Source organism: Oryza sativa, chromosome 12, assembly GCF_034140825.1.
Source record: "Oryza sativa Japonica Group chromosome 12, ASM3414082v1".
In the NCBI taxonomy this organism is placed as follows: Eukaryota; Viridiplantae; Streptophyta; class Magnoliopsida; order Poales; family Poaceae; genus Oryza; species Oryza sativa.
Window position 1 is genome coordinate 24,652,048 of NC_089046.1, and position 17,976 is coordinate 24,670,023.

At 41.9% G+C, this 17,976-nt stretch overlaps 3 protein-coding genes across 8 annotated transcripts; all 3 read right to left on the minus strand.

Moving 5' to 3' along the window:
- Positions 1-2,425: 2,425 nt before the first annotated feature.
- On the minus strand, positions 2,426-5,065 carry LOC4352628 (uncharacterized). Of its 4 annotated transcripts, none has more exons than XM_015763519.3 (3): positions 4,769-5,052; positions 4,523-4,602; positions 2,426-3,942 (listed from the first exon to the last, which is right to left on the minus strand). In XM_015763519.3, exon 3 carries the CDS (start codon positions 3,935-3,937, stop codon positions 2,855-2,857), a length of 1,083 nt encoding a protein of 360 aa, XP_015619005.1. In that variant the 5' UTR covers positions 3,938-3,942; positions 4,523-4,602; positions 4,769-5,052; the 3' UTR covers positions 2,426-2,854. The 4 variants fall into 4 exon arrangements, with proteins under 4 accessions (XP_015619005.1, XP_015619006.1, XP_015619007.1 ...); XM_015763520.3 differs by having other exon boundaries at positions 4,738-5,041; XM_015763521.3 differs by having other exon boundaries at positions 4,787-5,021.
- A 1,303-nt stretch (positions 5,066-6,368) lies between these two features.
- On the minus strand, positions 6,369-10,195 carry LOC4352629 (uncharacterized). Of its 2 annotated transcripts, XM_015763867.3 has the most exons (5): positions 9,877-10,195; positions 9,652-9,732; positions 9,008-9,184; positions 8,040-8,216; positions 6,369-7,513 (listed from the first exon to the last, which is right to left on the minus strand). In XM_015763867.3, the coding sequence occupies exons 3-5, from the start codon at positions 9,180-9,182 to the stop codon at positions 6,708-6,710; spliced, it is 1,158 nt and encodes a 385-aa protein (XP_015619353.1). In that variant the 5' UTR covers positions 9,183-9,184; positions 9,652-9,732; positions 9,877-10,195; the 3' UTR covers positions 6,369-6,707. The 2 variants fall into 2 exon arrangements, with proteins under 2 accessions (XP_015619353.1, XP_015619352.1); XM_015763866.3 differs by lacking the exon at positions 9,652-9,732 and having other exon boundaries at positions 6,435-7,513.
- A 365-nt stretch (positions 10,196-10,560) lies between these two features.
- On the minus strand, positions 10,561-14,390 carry LOC4352630 (uncharacterized). Of its 2 annotated transcripts, XM_015763523.1 has the most exons (5): positions 14,107-14,390; positions 13,737-13,849; positions 12,899-13,000; positions 12,065-12,172; positions 10,561-11,965 (listed from the first exon to the last, which is right to left on the minus strand). In XM_015763523.1, exons 4-5 carry the CDS (start codon positions 12,168-12,170, stop codon positions 11,079-11,081), a joined length of 993 nt encoding a protein of 330 aa, XP_015619009.1. In that variant the 5' UTR covers positions 12,171-12,172; positions 12,899-13,000; positions 13,737-13,849; positions 14,107-14,390; the 3' UTR covers positions 10,561-11,078. The 2 variants fall into 2 exon arrangements, with proteins under 2 accessions (XP_015619009.1, XP_015619008.1); XM_015763522.1 differs by having other exon boundaries at positions 10,561-12,172.
- Between the last annotated feature and the right edge of the window lie 3,586 nt (positions 14,391-17,976).

A 17,976-nucleotide genomic window follows, 5' to 3' on the forward strand; every position in this document is an offset into this window, starting at 1 on the left:
TTTGAGTTTGAAAGTCTAGAGAAAAAATTTAGCAGCATCTAGAATATAAAATTAGTCTAACTAAAACTAACATATAATATAATTTGATAATATGTTTGTTTTCTGTTAAATATATTGCTATATTTTTGTATAAACGTGGTCAAACTTTAGAATGTTTGATTAGGGAAAAATATCAAAACGACTAAGACGGAGGGAATATTTTGTTCTGGTTAACATGCACCGTTGTATTAATTACTACTGATTGCTAATTTTGATGAATGTGATAGCACAGGGGTTCGCCTTTTCCAATTTAGTGTTGGCTCCCCCGATCCTTGGTAGTAGTATGACAGTTCTCGACAAATTTTTGATTTAATTTTCTATTTAAATTTTGAATTCCTGTACCGTTTGAAATTTTACTCTCCATCTACTTTCGTCGTGCGTCGAAACCTCCAAATTTCGCGATTTTTTATCGGTTCTCGTGGAAAGTAAACCCAATGGTAAAAAATAGCTCCATGAACGTCATGATCGGAAATAAACGTGATACTCTTTCTAGTCATAAATATTTGGCTGGAAGTTTTAAAATTTGTCGGAGTCTCTTGCTCAAAACGTTACATAAAGCCCCATTGTTTAGCGTATTCATATACTTATCCAAAACACTTATTACCAAAAAAAATTGTGAGTAAAACTTTTATAAATGTATCATTAGCGACTCAAGAGCAAATGTTGTAAAATAAAGTAGAATGAAAAAAACCAAGAAATCAAATTCAAAATTAAGTTCTAAAATTTAATTTTGGGTTATAAGCATAAGCATAAGCCAAACAATTAGCCCTTTTTTCACCAGAGGGCGCACTTTTTATATATGAGTCGTCGAATGAAGGATTCTTTTTTTGGAGCATTATGTGTTGTGTTCTAGTGCAAACTCATATACCGACTCATGATATTTTGTTTATTTTTTTAAGGGAAATATTTTGAGAAATTCAGGACGATGGATGGCATAGAGCCACACTCATGTTCCTAGAGGACCCATCCAACACCAATCATGGAATTGTAGGATTAGGTGTTTTGAATGATGCACTCACAAAATCTGACTCGTTTTCAATTGGGATCCCCTAGAATTGAGTCATTGGCCCATGGTGATGATCTATTCTCTGGATTGACCAGTAACTTATTGACCTCAGAATTTTTCTTTTAAAGAAAAATGTCAGATGTATGTAATATTTGACATATATTCCTTTAGGGGGGAAAAATTATCACATGGCACATGTGAAGTTCTAACTTAATGCAAAGTAATTAGTTTGGAACCTCCTTCTGGCCTAACTTCAGAGAACATCATTACTTGGAGCAATCCAGCACATGCTGAGAGCATCAGCTCTTCCTTTTCTGCTTACACTCTGGCAAGTCAGCATCAATTTATTTCTGTATCTGGGTAGAAAGCAACCATATGCACTCCCTGCAAAACTGCATTTGCATTTGACAGGCAAACAGAAATATTTGATTCTAAGAGTGGTGGAAGAGGATGGAAAAGGCATTCCATTTTGATCTAATTTTCATCTTTCATTTAATTCTGTCAAATACAGTATTAGGATGATTACTGCATACAGGGTTGTTCCTTAAAAAAAAGACAAAAATATTTCTGACTTCAGTTCTGTTCTTCTCTTTCTAGAAGGTAGGATTACAACTTGAAATGAGCTTATCTCAACTAATTGAGTGCCTTGGTAACTAATGAAGTTTGACAAGAAAGCACCTAAGAGGAAAAGGGACCTACTGCAGAGACATTATCATGATAAGCATACAAAGTGCCCCCAAATTAAGCTCTCAGCACAAGTGCCTTTCAGAACCGACGTAGCAGAAAAATATGGCCAGCTTTTTTTTTTTGAAAGAAGAAAATACGACCAGCTTTTAATGAGGCCAAAATCACATCATAATTACTGGATATTACTAATTGGTAAGTATATACATTACCAACTGCACAAATTGGACCTAAACTCCCAATTTGAAAGCATAGTACTAACTGTAGGTATAAGCAAAGCTACAAATGGATTCATTTCCATTTTCCGCAAGAAACACCAAAGTGCAAAAGAACCAGAAATCTGCACCAATTTTAACTGGCACCGAATATATTTACCCAACAATCATTTCAAGATATATCAGCATATACAGAACATGAAAAGAAAATGCTAAGGAAAAGTGATTTTCAAAAACTGAACAAGACTGCTCCAGCATGCATCCGAGCAATACATTCAAATTCAGAACCATGGCCTTTCAACATCCAAACAAAGAAAAAAAAAGGAACATCACATTCATAGATCAATACATGACATGGAAACCATGGAGTCATCAAAGCTGTCTTAATCCAAGCAACAACCAAATTACACAAACATTAACTAGCATCATTTTGCGCAGGAACCGTGTCATTACTATATCACCATTTACAGAAACGGAGAAGTGTAAAGCCAAAGTAAAATGCATTAGAACTCCACATCATTAGTAGTAAAATGTTCATCACTTGCATCTATGTGAACAACACAGCTTCACTATGGAAGCAAGTGTGGAAAGAATACAGGAACTATATGGACTTTGCCATTCATAAAAGGTATGTACATTTGTTGCTTACGAAACAAAAAGATAGTATGAGTATTATAGCCTGTAACTATATACCAGTAGACAAAAATCATGTCTTTCACCTCAGACCGATGAATATGAAGACCAATGAATCAAAAAACCATCATCAGTTAGACAAAACACAAAACGTAGGCGCACACTGAACCACCCTTCATTGCTGCAGTTCAGAATTCACCCTCAGGTTTCACTTCAAGAGTTTGATCAGAAACACTAGGCCTGCACCTCCTTTTTCACCGCAACAAGGACTCCACTACTACTCTTGTGCAGGACAGTGGCCTAACCTGTCTGCTACATTTGAGTTTGTATCCTTATCTGAGCTTGTATCAGTGGGAATCAGGGAGTTGAGATCATCGGTAGAGCTAACACTGAGGATTGGTACCTCATGACCTGAACTGTCATTGCGAGGCAGCAGATTGAGACCAAGCTTCTCGTTTTGCATCCGCGTCACTGAAGATTCTCTCTGCTCAGGAATATTGATATCAATACCAACATTGACAGTCTCCGTCTCCTTATCTGAGTTTGTATCAGTGGAAACCAGGCCATCGGGATCATCCATAGAGCTGACACTAAGGGTTGGTACCTCGTGATCTGAACTGTTCTTGTGAGGCAGTAGATCAAGACTAAGCTCATTTTTTTGCATCTGCATCACAGAAGGATGTCCTTGGTCATGAATATTGGTATCAGCCTTCATGTTTTGCTGTTTCATCTCAACAAGGTCCCTGAGATCGGCAACGCTAAGATCAGGCTTCCTTTTTTGCTTTTGAATCACATCAGACTCATCAACACAATCGGTGACCCCTCGACAACCAACATTTGGGCTGAGATCATCCTCCTCCACCCCCGCAATGGCGCACGCACCGACCCTCCTCTCATCACCTCCATAACATTCCACAGGAGATGAACCCTTGTCAGAGCACATCTTCAGCACCTGATCTGGATTATTACTAGCAGCTGGTTCATCGTCTACATTACCAGCACCCGGTTCATCATCAGAAAATGTCTCTTCTCCAGGATAGGCAGGTTGCTCCCTGAGAAGCAAGAGAGCCTCTAAAACATCAGTCTCTTCTTCGGGATCCCAATCCACTTTCACTTCACTTGTTGCACCATTGATGCCACCCTGAGCATAATCAGAAGCTGGGAATGCGGGAACTGTTCGCTTTTGCCTTGGTATATGAAATCCCAAAATATCCTTGCGAGCCTGAGCATCTCCTGAAGATTCTGTTTGCGGATGCACATCCGAAATGTACTTGCAAGTCAACTCATGATTTAGCAGATCACCTCTTCTCTTGAAGTTCTTGCCACAAAACTGGCATGGTGAGTCCCACTCAGAAGCCATTTTTTCTGGATCACAGCAAGGTCGCATTGCAGTAAGCAAACACACATCATGGAGAAGGATAATTAAACAAGCAAGCCACTCTTTCATCAAGCAATAACTTGCAAATGCGAACATTACCATGTGCTCAATTAAGAAAGACAAGAACTAGCATGTTTGCTCCAGAAACAAGAATAAAGAAATGGATCAGCAAGAACTCACAGAACCAAGACAAATTCTTGGCTGATGGCAAAAATATTCTTGCCATCGACAGAATAACTGAAGAATTGAAACGCCACCACAGAATCATTTGTTAAAGGGTAGTATATCTAGGGGCATTTAGATATTTCCCGTCTCTCTCTTTGAGCGTAATCAAAGAGTTGATTCCCCAAATTCTCCAAATTGCGACATCATTAACTAACTAAGAGCAACAGACTTTTAATCAGGAGTTCCTCTCGCTAATTGTTGCTTTATCTCAAGCATTCAGCCAAACACGGAGACACCATTTGATCACAGAATCAAGAAAAGGCAAGACATAGTCACATAGCCACTGCAATGTGGATTGAATTTACACGGAACAGACTAGAGCTTTGGGCACGGAATCTGTACCTCTGAATGCGTGAGGGTTTCAGAACGCGGGAAGGCGATCAAATTCGTCAGGGAAGGCGAAATTCTTGCAGGTCGAACCGCTGAAACAATGAATGCAACCAATTCATTAGCATGAAATCATCGAATCAGGCAAACAAACCAAGAACCCAGAGACGAATCTCGCATCAGATTCTCGGCGGGAAGACCAAACCAAGAACTGTGGAACCGAACCACACCATGAACAGCACAACCAAGAACTCAAGAAACCTGAAGTCCTGAACCCACGTCAGATCGGTACACGTCCAGGTCGTCGTGGGGAGCGATTCCTTCACGAGCAGCGAGGAATCGAGCTTCTTGTTAATCCCCCGTTCCCCACTCGCTTCTTGCTCTTCTTGGAGGTCGGTCTCTCTCGGTGGACGCCGCGTGTAAACTGAACCGAGCGCGGGGGGGGTGCTCGTGCTCTTATAGGCCGCGCCATTCTACGAATCTGGACTCTTCAGCGTACTAGGTTCATCGCGCGGCGTTGCGCGCGGCGCCGGCGAGCAGTGGAAGCGGGGGGGTTTTGGGTTGCGGTGGTGGGAGAGGAAGAGTAGAAGGAGAGAGGGTTTCTTGCTGGGCTACAGGATGACGACACGTGTCATGATCGGACGGCTATGGTGTTGCCGCGAGGAGAACCTGTCACTGCAGCCACATTATAATAAGAGGTCCACATAATGCAAGTAATCATAGTTTGGTACTCCTTACGTTTGACGTTTCAGACTACAAGTCGAAACTACTTTAAATTTAATTAAGTTTGTAGAGAAATGCAGCAACATTTTTAACACAAGACAAATATATTATAAAAATATATTCAATTATAAATTTAATGAAAATAATTTTGTGTTATAAATATTACTATATTTGTCTACAAACTTGATTAAACTTGAAATAGTTTAACTTTGACCAAACTCAAAATAACTTATAATCTGAAACTTAGGGAGTAATTCTTTATTATGGGCATAACTTGACAAAAGCAGAAATACTTGAGGAATCTATGCACATATCAGGCTGAGCATAAGAGCATCAGTTTTTTTTTTCTGCTGAACTCTGAAAAAATGAGCATCGATTTCTTTCTGCAAATGCCACTCCTTGCAAAAACTGTATTTGCAGTGTAAATTTGATTCTGACAGTGGTGGATGCAAAAAGGCAGTGTTGTTAATTAAAAGACACAATTACTGGACTGACTTCAGGTTGTATCAAAGCTTCATTTATGTTCTTGTCTTTCTTGAAGGTAGAATTTTCAACTTTAAATAAGCTTATAGTATGTATCAACAGGTTGAGAAGTGAACCTTGGCAAAACTAATGAAATCTGACAAGGCAGCAGTGACTCCATGAGGAGAAGAGAGCAACTGCAGATTGGCACCAAATTAAGTTCACAGAAACTGATCTCAGAAAAATGAATGACATTTTCTTAAAGAACAAATGTGACTAACTTTTAATGAGGCCAAAATCACATCATACTTACCACTAACTGGTCAGAATATACAGTACCAACTGCACAAAATGGGAATAACCTCAAGTTGTGCACATGCTACTAACCGGTAAGTATAACTGTATAAGCAAGCACAACTGGCCACCAGGCTCAGTTTCACATCAAGCCATATTTCGCAAGAAACACCCAAGAGCAAAAGGGCCAGTGCACTACTGTCTGCACCAATTTAACTAGCATTTATTTACCCAGAAATCATTTCAAGATATATCAGCTATATATAATGGAACAGTACATTGCAGGAACTGAGCAAAACTGCTCTAGCACACACATCCAAGCCATGGCCTTTCAATATTAAAAAAAAAAACAGCAATAACACACTCATAGATCAGTATGGCATCACATCAAGGCTGCCATAATCTAGGCAACAACCAAATTACACAAACATTAACCAGAATCTTTTTACACAGCAATCATGTCGTTACTCATTAGTATATCCATATTTACTGAAACAGAGAAGTGTATGCATTAGAACATATTGTTAGTAGTAAAATGTTCATCCATTGCATGTAACTGAATAACACTGCTTCACTATCGAAGCAAGAGTGCAAAGAATACAGAAGTATGGACTTTGCCATTCAGAAGAGGTTTGTACACTTGTTGCTTCTGAAACAGAAAGTCGTATGAGTATCATAGCCTGTAACTATCTACCAGTAGACGAAAATCAAGTCTTTCATTTCAGACTAATGAATCTGAACTGTCATTGCGAGGCGGAAGATTGAAATCAAGCTTGTTTTTCGTCTGCATCGCAGAAGGATCACTGTGGTCAGGAATATTGGTATCAACACCACCATTGCCGGTGTTCGTCTCCTTATCTGAATTGGTATCAGTGGGAGCCAGAGTTTTGAGATCATCCATAGAGCTGGAACTGTCGTCGTGAGGTGGCAGATTGAGATCAAGCTTGATTTGCATCTGCATCCTAGAAGGATCTTTGTGGTCAGGAATATTGGTATCAGCAACACCAGTGATGGTATTTTTCTTCTTGTCTGAATTTGTATCAATTGTACTGAGATCATTGATAGAGCTGAAATTGTCGGCCTGTTCCTCCTGATCTGAACTGTCACTGTGAGGTTGCAGATTGAGATCAAGCTTCTTCTTTTGTTTCTGCATCACAGAAGGATCTTTGTTGTCAGGAATAGTGATATCAGGAGCATTGACAGCAGAATCCACTTTCACTTCACTTGTTGTTGGCTTCGGTGGAGTCTCTGGTGCATCACTGGTGCCACCCTGAGCATAATCAGAAGCTGGCTTCTTCAGATGTTGTTCTGGCAGCGGCTGATTTCTGGCTGTTCGCTTTCGCCTTGGTACATGAACATCCAAGCTGCCTATGCCACCCTGAGCATTGCCTGAAGGTTCTGTTTGCGAATGCACGTCGGGATTGTTCTTGCACTGCAGCTCATGCTCTGCACAAGAACTTCTACCCTCGAAGTCCTTGTGACAAAAACTGCACTGACAGTTCTCTTGAGGACCATCAGAAGCCATTTCTGGATCACAGCAAGTCGCAGTAAGTAAACACACATCATAGAGAATCAGAACTTAGCAAGCAAGCCACTATTTCAAGTAAATAGTTGCAAAAAGCAAACACTAATACCATGTGATCAATTAAGAAAGACAAGAATTAATCAGATTCTTAATGGTAACTACTAACAGCTTACTCCTAGAAGAAAAGAACAAAAAGATGGATAAGTAAGAACTTGCGGAATTATCATAAGAATCATTAAGGCAGACACAGGGTTCGGCCAAATTCTTGGCAAATGGCAAAAATTCTTGCCATCAACAGAACAATTGAAGAACTGAAACACCACTGCAGAATCATGAACTAACCCATAACTGGAGAGTTTTGTCTTAGGATGATTATTACTCTTGCTAACTTCTGGTTTATTTCAAGCATTTAGGGAAATAAAGGGACATCATTTGATCACAGAACTAAGAATAGCCACTGCAATGTGAATTGAATTTACACGGTAAAGACTAGAGCTTCAGATCATAGGATGGGCACAGAATCTGCACCTGAATGCGTCGCTCTTCTAGCAGATGTTGGTATCGAACTTGCGGACAAATTCTGTCGCGTAAGCGCATCCGGATTGTACATGCAACGCTGCTGATGCTTCCTTAAACTTCTTGGCCTTAAGTAGGTGTCACAAAAATGACATTGCACGTAACCTTGAGGAACATCAGAAGCCATTTCTGGATCACAGCAAGGTCATATCGCAGTAAGTAAACACGCGGCATGGAGAAGGAACAAAGCAAGCCACTCTTTCAACTTTCAAGCAATAACTTAGAAAACGTAAAAATTACCACGCGATCAATTAAGGAAGACAAGAACTAATCAGATTTCTCAAGGTAACAATCAACAGGTTTGCTCCGGAAACAAGAAAAAGTAGTAGTAGTAGAAGAAATTGAGATCACTGTACTGAGATCATTGATAGAACTGAAACGCCATCAGAAGCCATTTCTGGATCACAGCAAGTCGCAGTAAGTAAACACACATCATAGAGAATCAGAACTTAGCAAGCAAGCCACTATTTCAAGTAAATAGTTGCAAAATGCAAACACTAATACCATGTGATCAATTAAGAAAGACAAGAATTAGTCAGATTCTTAATGGTAACTACTAACAACTTGCTCCTAGAAAAAAAGATCAAAAGGATGGATAAGTAAGAACTTGTGGAATTATCGTAAGAATCATTAAGGCAGACACAGGGTGCGGCCAAATTCTTAGCAAATGGCAAAAATTCTTGCCATCAACAGAACAATTGAAGAACTGAAACACCACTGCAGAACCATTAACTAACAAATAACTGGAGAGTTTTGTCTTGGGATGATTCCTCTTGCTAACTTCTGGTTTATTTCAAGCATTTAGGGAAATAAAGGGACACCATTTGATCACAAAACTAAGAATAGCCACTGCAATGTGAATTGAATTTACACAGTAAAGACTAGAGCTTCAGATCATAGGATGGGCACAGAATCTGCACCTGAATGCGTCGCTCTTGTAGCAGATGTTGGTATCGAACTTGCGGACAAATTCTGTCGCGTAAGCGCATCCGGATTGTACTTGCAACGCTGCTGATGCTTCCTAAAACTTCTTGGCCTTAAGTAGGTGCCACAAAAATGGCATTGCACGTCATCTTGAGGAACATCAGAAGCCATTTCTGGATCACAGCAAGGTCATATCGCAGTAAGTAAACATGCAGCATGGAGAAGGAACAAAGCAAGCCACTCTTTCAACTTTTAAGCAATAACTTACAAAACGTAAACATTACCACGCGATCAATTAAGGAAGACAAGAACTAATCAGATTTCTCAAGGTAACAATCAACAGGTTGCTCCAGAAACAAGAAAAAGAAGAAGAAGAAGAAATGAATCAGCAAGAAGCCTCAGAATTCTTGGCTGGTGACAAAACAACTCAAGAACTGAAGAAACGCCATCATAGAATCGTTTACTAACCAAGAGCTAGAGATTTTTAATCATGAGGAATTCCTCTCGCTATTTGTTTTGCTTCATTTCGAGCATTTAACCAAACAAGGACACACCAGAATTTACACGGTGCAATGCGCAACGAATTTACACGGTAAAGACCAGAGAGCTTCAGATTGTAGGATGGGCACGGAATCTGCACCTGAAGGCTTCTAGCGAATGTGGGTAGCGAACTCGCGATCAAATTCGTGAGGGAAAGGCGAAAATCATGCAGGTTGAACCGCTGAAACAAACAACACAGGAAATGCACTCATCGAATCAGGCAAACGAAACCAAGAGCCCATATTCTTGGTGGAAGACCAAATCAAGAACTGGAAAAACCCGACCATGGACAACAAACCAAGAACCCCAAGAACCTGAAACCCACCTCAGATTGTTCCAGGCCCGGGGTCCTAGCCTCCTAGGCCGCTAAGCAACGGTTCTTGGGGGGGCCAATTGACCAATGCCTTCACGGGCGGCGAGGAATCGAGCTTCCTAAACCCATCCCACCAATTCCGATTCTTGGAGCTCGATCTCTCGGTGGACGGCGCTTGTAAACTGACCGCCGCGCGTGCGAGCCGCGCGGGTGCTCTTATAGGGCGCCGCATCGTATGAACCTGGACTGTACCGCGTCCTAGGTTCATCCTGCGCGGCCGCGCCAGCGCCGCGGCGAGCTGTGGAGGTTTTGGTTGCGGAAGCGGAGAGAGGAGGGGAGAGAGAGACGCATCGGGGAAGAAGAGGGGGTTCGTGGTGAGGCGCAGGATGAGGACACGTGTCATGATCGGACGGCTGTGATGTTGTCAAGAAGAACTTGTCACATTACTATCATGAGAAAAAAAAACATCATATACTGGTTTTGCTTGAAAAATTGAGACTGTAGTTTAATATTGACTGATTAGTAGAATATATATCAAAATTTAGAATTTAGTGTACAAATTAAAATCACCTCATTCTGACCACCATTTCTTTCAGCAGACAAGCATTTACAGAAACACAGAAGTGTAGAGCAAAGTAAAATTGATCTACAGATCGTCAGTACAAAAGAAAATTTGAAAAGCTCCTATCACTCAAGTGAAGAGAACTACTCCTATCTCACTTCTCTTTTTCTTGAAAAAAAATGTCACTGTACTTTAATATTGACTGATCAGTGCATACAATGAGGATATCACCATTTAGTACAAAAATTCACCTCATTCTGACCAGCATTCCTTTCAAGAATCAAGGTACAGACATTTACAGAAAGCAAAGCAAAACTGATTTTACAGATTGTTGGTACAAAAAAAAAATGACAAGCTCGTCCATTGCATTGCATGCAACATGGAAATCAGCTTCACTGTTCAGTAACCAAGCTATCACTCAAGATCCTGGCCTTTGCTATCCATGGAAGTTTGTCAGTCAAGAGAACTACTCCTATCAGTATTGTGAGCTTGTGACTATCTATCGGAAGACAACATGGGTTTTTTTTGCTTCCTGGCTGATGAACTACCTACAGTCTACAGACAGCTCAAGGAACTGTACCAGTTTCAGACAACACCCCAGATTTCACCAAAAGAACAGAGAGTTTCAGACCACATCGAGCACCGGATTGGTTCACTGAAGATTGCTCGTGACACACCACAGCTGAGGTTCAGGCTTCACACCCACAGAAATGCAGCAGTCTCCATCAGTGAGAGCTGGAAGTGTGACATCAAACAAGATGGGGTCCAATCTAAGCTTCAGCTTTTGCACTTTCATAAGAACAGAACCAGCGTGGTCAGCAACCCCCCGTTGACGATTGCACTTCCGAACATAATGACGTCGCATGTGGCCTCCCAGTGCCTGCCCTGATCCAAATGACTTTCCGCAGGTATTGCAACGGTGGCTGTTGTCCTTCATAGCAGCAGCTGGAAGATCACCAAACTTCATCTCCTCATCTGAATTGTCGGTTCTTGGTTTCCTGAGAGCAGCATCTCTAACCAGCTCATGATCAAAATCATTTGGATCCATCTCCTCCTTGGGAACGATCAAACAGTTTTCCTTGTCACTTTGTCCATAGCAATCCTTGTAACCTGAGTTATTATCATTTATTGGCTCCTTGGAGCCAACAGATCGAACCGAACAACGATCCACGGCATTCATGTTAACCTCTGTCAGCACAATGGATCTCAAGCTACTGTCTTCTATATCTCCCAGATAGCAATCCTCATAAGCTGAAGTCTTGTCAAAGCACCCTGAAAGCAGTAGGAGAGCATCTGCAGCCTCTATCTCCTCCAAACTGAGTGCTGGTGTCTGCCTCTTTGATCGGAATGATCGCTTACGCTTCACTGAAGAAAACACCATTACATCTTGCATGCTATCAGCAATGCCCAGTGCTTCAATCAGCCCGGCAGCTTCTTCCTCAGCCTTGACCACCACCTTCTCCCCACCGTGCATCATCATGTGCTCCCTCAGCGATCCGGAGGTGGAGAACACCTTTGAGCACATCTGGCATTGTGTTTCTGGGGGCAAAAGCAAAAGATTATCATCACAGGAACTCAGCAGTGGCATGTGCAGATCAACAACAGTGGGTGGGCTTGACGTGCTCTTTGGCTGATTACCAACACTCCTGTGGCAGGACATGTGGCCTCCAAGAGCATTCCCTGAACGGAAGCTCTTGTCGCACTTGTTGCAACAATGCTTCCAAGGCTTTCCTCTTGGTGCCATATCTGTATCATTGGAAAGTTACACTAAGTTAGAACATAGCATAAGGAAGAAAACATGGATTCACTAATTGCTGCATCATACGCATTTTATTGTCAGATAATTTTAAAGCTTACTGAGTATGTACAATATGAATGTCAAAACAGAAATTTTCACCAAGATATATTTATATTAACAACACAAAACACAATATTAGTAAGAACTAGCATCACAGGCGCATATAGTACTAGTGACAAAAGAAAAACTACATAACTGCTCTGCCATGGAAACAAACAATGTATCCAGAACCATGGCCTTCACCACTCAGGGGAAATCAATCGTCAGTTTTCTTTATAAAACCGCAGAATCACTATCTACTGTAAGCAAAATGGATACTGTATTTAACACCGTAAAACAAAGCAACAAGAACTCAGATATTGTTGCTTCCTTGAAGCACGTTTGCAACCACTAAGTTAGCATTTGAAGGAAAATTTCAGGAAGTACAATAATAACATACAGCAACGAGTCAACAACCTTACAACCAGTGAAGAAGTTATGGCTTCAGCCATATCTGGATGGCAAGAACACAGTGTGACACAAGATGAAGCAAGCATGAACTTAAACCACTAATTTCCTGCTCCTTTGAAGCATTTGCGTGAACACAGAGATGGCATTTCATCAGATAGTACAGGGACAACAGAAAGGGCCCTAATGGTTGCAACAGCAAGTGAGGTGAGCATGGCGTTCTTTACCTGGATGCTTCTTGCTTCTTGTCTCGACGATCCGTGTGGAGAAGAGGAAGCAGAATAGGTGGGGCACTCCGGGTTGCTCAGGGAAAGATGACGACTCAATCGCTGAAAAAAGAATGCGTGAAGTGAATTAGCCCTCAAAGCAGGTGCAAGCGATCAAGAAAGCTCATTAAACTGCTCCAATTCTCAACCCAGAGGTAAAATTCAGAACCACATAGGATAAGTGACTGAACAAACTACAGAACTGCTCTGCCATGGAAGCAAACCAAGTAATGCATCAAGAACCATGGCCTTCACCACCAAGGGAAAAAAAAAAGATCTGCAGCTTGCTGTATGGAAAAGCAGAATCACTTTCTACAGTGGCCAAACTGGATATTCTATGAACATTGTAAGATAAAGCAAACATGAACTCGGCTATTGTTTCTTCAGCTTGCTGTATATAAAACAAAGGCAGAATCACTATCTACAGTGGCAAAAAAAATTGGAAAAGCAAATATGAACTCAGCTAATGTTGCTTCTTTGAAGCATGTTTGCAATCACCAAGTTAGCAATTGAAGGAGTAGTTCAGGAAAGACAATAATAAACATAAAAAGCAACAACTCAACAACAAGTGAAATGGCTATGGCTTGTGTTATAGTAGCTGGAATTCCAGAAAACTGCAAGGTCGGCAAGAACGTTTGTGAGACGCAAGATGAAGCACACATGAACTGAAACCACTAATTCCTGCTCCTTTGAAGCATTTGCGCGAACACACAGATGGCGTTCGATCAGATAGTCCAGGAACGACAGAAGGGGCCATAATGGTTGCAACAACAAGTGAAGTGAGTCTGGTGTTCTTTACCTGGGTGCTTCCTGATTCTTGTCTCGCCGATCCGCGTGGAGAAGATGGAAGCAGAACAGGCGGGGGGCGCGTGCGTCCGGATTGCTCAGGGGAAGACGACGACGACTCGATCGCTGAAACGACAACCAACAACTCGAATTAGCCCTCAAAGCAAGACGCGGATGATCCAAGAACACTCACCAAAACACTCAAATCCTCACTCGAGAGGAAGCAAAACTCAACCGAAACCGGAAGCAACACCGAGAAATTAGCCACGAACAGCACCAAACCAACCAACCAAGAACAGAGACGCGAACACCAAAGAACCAAAAACCGCATTGCCCGATCAAAAACCAAGAACCCCCCGCAATCCCCACCCCAAGAAACCCACCTCGATTCCCTCACAATATCCAGCTCCCGCGGAGGAATTAATCCGGAGGTGCCTCTCCTTCCCACCCTCTCTTGCTCCTCTCCTCTCCGCCGACGCCTACCGGTGGCCGTTTATCCTGCTTGCAACCGCAATCCTCGGAGAGAGAGAGAGCGTGCCCCGCGAGTGTACTTATAGGTCGGCGCGGCCTATGAATCTGGACGCGACACTGCGCCAGGTTCATCCTGCCTCGCCGGCTGCTGCTCGCCGCGCCGCTTGGGTGGAAGAGGAAGGAAGGCGAAGGCTTTGAGGGGGAAGGAGGGGGGGGGGGGGGGGGGGGGGAGTTGGTGGAAGGGTTTAGGCCGCTGGGATCGCGCCACGTGTCGTAATCGGACGGTGGGAATGGAACCGCCTCGCTCAACCGCAGTTCGGTTGACCTTGGTCAAAGAGAAACGGCAAAATAATGAAGTGAAAACTGAAAACCCAATGAAACTTTAGTGCTCCTGGTCAAACTTCGCCAATTTATATGTTTTCACTAGCATATGTAAGTAAATCACAGCACTGCAAACAAGCTGAGTAAATCATCACAATTAAATTATCAGCTGACAAACGAGTAATCATCTATGAACACTTTCTCGAGTTCTATCTTCATCATCAAAAGCTCGGAGATTGTAGCCAGCTTCTGAGAATCTGGAAAAACTGAGTTTTTCAATTTTTGGTTCTATTTTATTTTCTGGATTTTACGACTATATCTTCTCGGAATCTGAATAAAAAAATGAAATGTTTGAGGGAGCTTCTAATTCTGGGAGAAGCTGCAGCAGCTAGAAGCTCTCTCCAAACAGGTCCTTAGTCTCAGCTCTCGTCGTTATTCATCATATCAGCTTCAAATTTCAGATCTGCAATGCTCGTAGCAGTGACCAACATGTGGATACATGCCAACACACAATTCTCGATTCTAATCCACCACACAACTCAATTGTAATCACAACAATTCCAAAAAAATAAATGTAATGCCAGATAAAAAAAATTAGTATGCAATTGCAATTCCAAAATATAAGATTTAACATGCAATTACTTCCAGTAGACCATACAGTAATAGGGTAAGAGACTGCTAGATGCATATTATACCACATATGCTGGGTGAGAGACGAAACATGCAAACTTTGGCATAATTTGTTCCTAAAAAAGGATCAGCTGCAAACTAAAGCATAATTCTGTTCCTACAGCAGTATCATCCCAGTTCCAATTTAGTCTCGATTAGATTACTTGAGGAATTTGCTACAAACTAAAGTATAATTTGTTCCTACAGAAATGATAATATCTCAGCTGCAATACTAGGCTATAGATTAGACTAATTGAAGAATAACACATATGCGGGCAATGTCAGTCGCCATTAATTTCATCTCAACTTCTCCAGCCATAGTAAGTACTCTAATTGAATAGAGGATAGCAGATGGATATCTCTCTTCATCGCCATTGTTGTTGACCTTTTCTCTTTCAATGAGGAACTTGGCGAAGATGTCGACGGCAGCCTTGGATGTTGATGGTATGTTGATCATGCAGTTCTGGAGGATCTTCCATCTCATGTGCGCTACCATCACCGAGAGTAACTTGTATCTTTCCATCCTCCATCGGAAAGCTGAAAAGGCATACATTGATACATAGATCAATTTGCCACCAACATAGTATAAGACAACCACGACTATGTTACCTAGATACGGGGATACATATATGGATATGCTATACGGGGATACGAGGATACGGCATTTTCTGAAAAACACCGATACGGGGATATGTCTATATATATTTAAAAAAAATAAAAAACATAGAAGAAAAACATAAATAATTACAACACTATAAATAGAGAAAAAAGATATAGCATTACATGGCATGAACTAGTCAGGGTATCAAATTCGACTCAATGGCTGAATAAGTTTAATTGGTGTTAGCATCATTGACAGTGCTATATCATCTAGCAGGTCTAATGCACCAAAAATCTTTTAGCGCTATCACAGGAAATCTTGCCCATCAGGTAGATCCCATGGATAATGTGTTGTATGTAGGAGAGAAGTAGTTGAGCTTCCAATTCCAAATTTCACGGGATCTAAGAAAAGAGATAGCACTTGCAGTCTTGCACTAAGAAATTGAGAAGGGAAAACACATACAGTAACAAAACTCAAATCAGATCGAGACTTAGCGGTGGTGACGGGCTTGGAGGCCGGCGGAGACGCTTCGCCCAATGGTTGTGATGCAGAGACCGCCGACCAGCAGAGGCCCTCCGCCGGGGAGCGGCAACAACGACGCCTAGATGCCGGTGGACATCCTGTAGCTCAGATGGCGAGACGCGGCGGAACCCAACAGCCGGCTAGTGGAGGCCCTGCGCGGCTGCGCCTGCCTCGGACTGCTTCGGGGATGAGTGAGATAGCAGGCGGTGAGGCAGCGCATTCCCGGCGCCGCGGGTGGATTGGGTCGACGCTTCCGTCCGTGTGATGCGGAGCAGCATTGCTGCGTTGGTTTGGCCGTATCAGGACGGGATACGCACGTATATGAGAAGTATCCGAACTACTTTCTTTTCTTTAAAATCACAGTAATCAGGATGGCGTATCCGATACGGATACGTCACCCATCAGCCGTATCTGGGCATCCTAGAACCACGATATAAAAAGACATTGTCAAAAGACAGCACATTGGGCATCCCACATCACCAATCATGAAACAATTATTGGCATAGTAACAGAGGGTAATCGGTGACACCAGAAAAATATATACCTATATTCCAATCACCACACAATTTGGCATAGTTACAGAGGTTAAACAACGACACAACAAAAAAAATGAACCATATTCCATTCACCAAACAATTATGTCGGCATAGTTACATAGTTTAATGTACTTGGGGACTTCGACCTCATTAACATCACTTCAAGAAAAACAACCCCGGCCCTTTGATCACTCATAGGCAAACAAATTCAATGATACTCTTCACTCGCTAGCTATTTTCGAAATTCCCCTGATTTACAGCCTATACATTAAACCCTACCCTAACCCGGATCGATCAATCGTCTTCTTCAACACTCCATGGAACTCTATCCTACCAAACTCAGCACTTCAAAGCCTAACTCATACAACTTCAGACCATGTTCCCCTCCTTGTTACCGTCTCCCAAAAGCTTTTTTTTCTCCGCTTCGAGAACTCCCGCATTTCAAACCCAGACCTCCTCACATACATCACAACAAGCCGCATGAAAAAAACACAAATGTTACTGATGTTGCAGGCTTCCTAGCAGTCAAACCTAAAAGGAACAAGGCTAGTTGCAAGAAGAAATGGAAACCCCTAGAAATCCAAAAAGATTGGGAGCTCATCATTGACCTAATGGATATCATAGAAGAAGAGATGCACCTCACTCCAGTGGAACAATGCTTACATGAACTAATTCGGAGTAAGCTGAACACAATCCTTCATAAACAAGAACTCTACTACTGGAACCATAGAGGAAAATTTAGACGAATTAACTACACATGGCCAAGAACATCTTTAATATGTATATTCAAATCAACAATTAGCATTAACCTAAAGATTGGTATATCAGATAAGAATCTGCAGCAAGTCAAAAGGCAAACTTGGTTTCATAACGTTGAAAGATATCAACTTTAGAATTATATCACCCGAACATCCTGATAAATGCATCCAGACCTATCTTGTCGTCCATAGACACAAAGAAAAATATACTATGAACAATTTTACAGAAGAAGTAAGCAATGGCCAAGAAATAGATGCCTCACCTCCAACTCCCTTTTCCCTTCAGCAGTATGCAGCACGGTTGATCCACAGAAGTCGAGATACTCCGATACATCGGAGCAGTGGTCGATAATCTCCAGCCGAAACATAGAGGAG

Coding starts and splice junctions, on each gene's coding strand:
- LOC4352629 (XM_015763867.3), bottom strand. CDS start 9,182: ATGGCTTCTGATGTTCCTCAAGATGACGTGCAATGCCATTTTTGTGGC. Junction 8,217..9,007: donor TACAAGAGCGACGCATTCAG/GTGCAGATTCTG, acceptor GCTGTGATCCAG/AAATGGCTTCTGATGTTCCT. Junction 7,514..8,039: donor TAGAAGAGCGACGCATTCAG/GTGCAGATTCTG, acceptor GCTGTGATCCAG/AAATGGCTTCTGATGGTCCT.
- LOC4352630 (XM_015763522.1), bottom strand. CDS start 12,170: ATGGCACCAAGAGGAAAGCCTTGGAAGCATTGTTGCAACAAGTGCGAC.
- LOC4352628 (XM_015763518.3), bottom strand. CDS start 3,937: ATGGCTTCTGAGTGGGACTCACCATGCCAGTTTTGTGGCAAGAACTTC.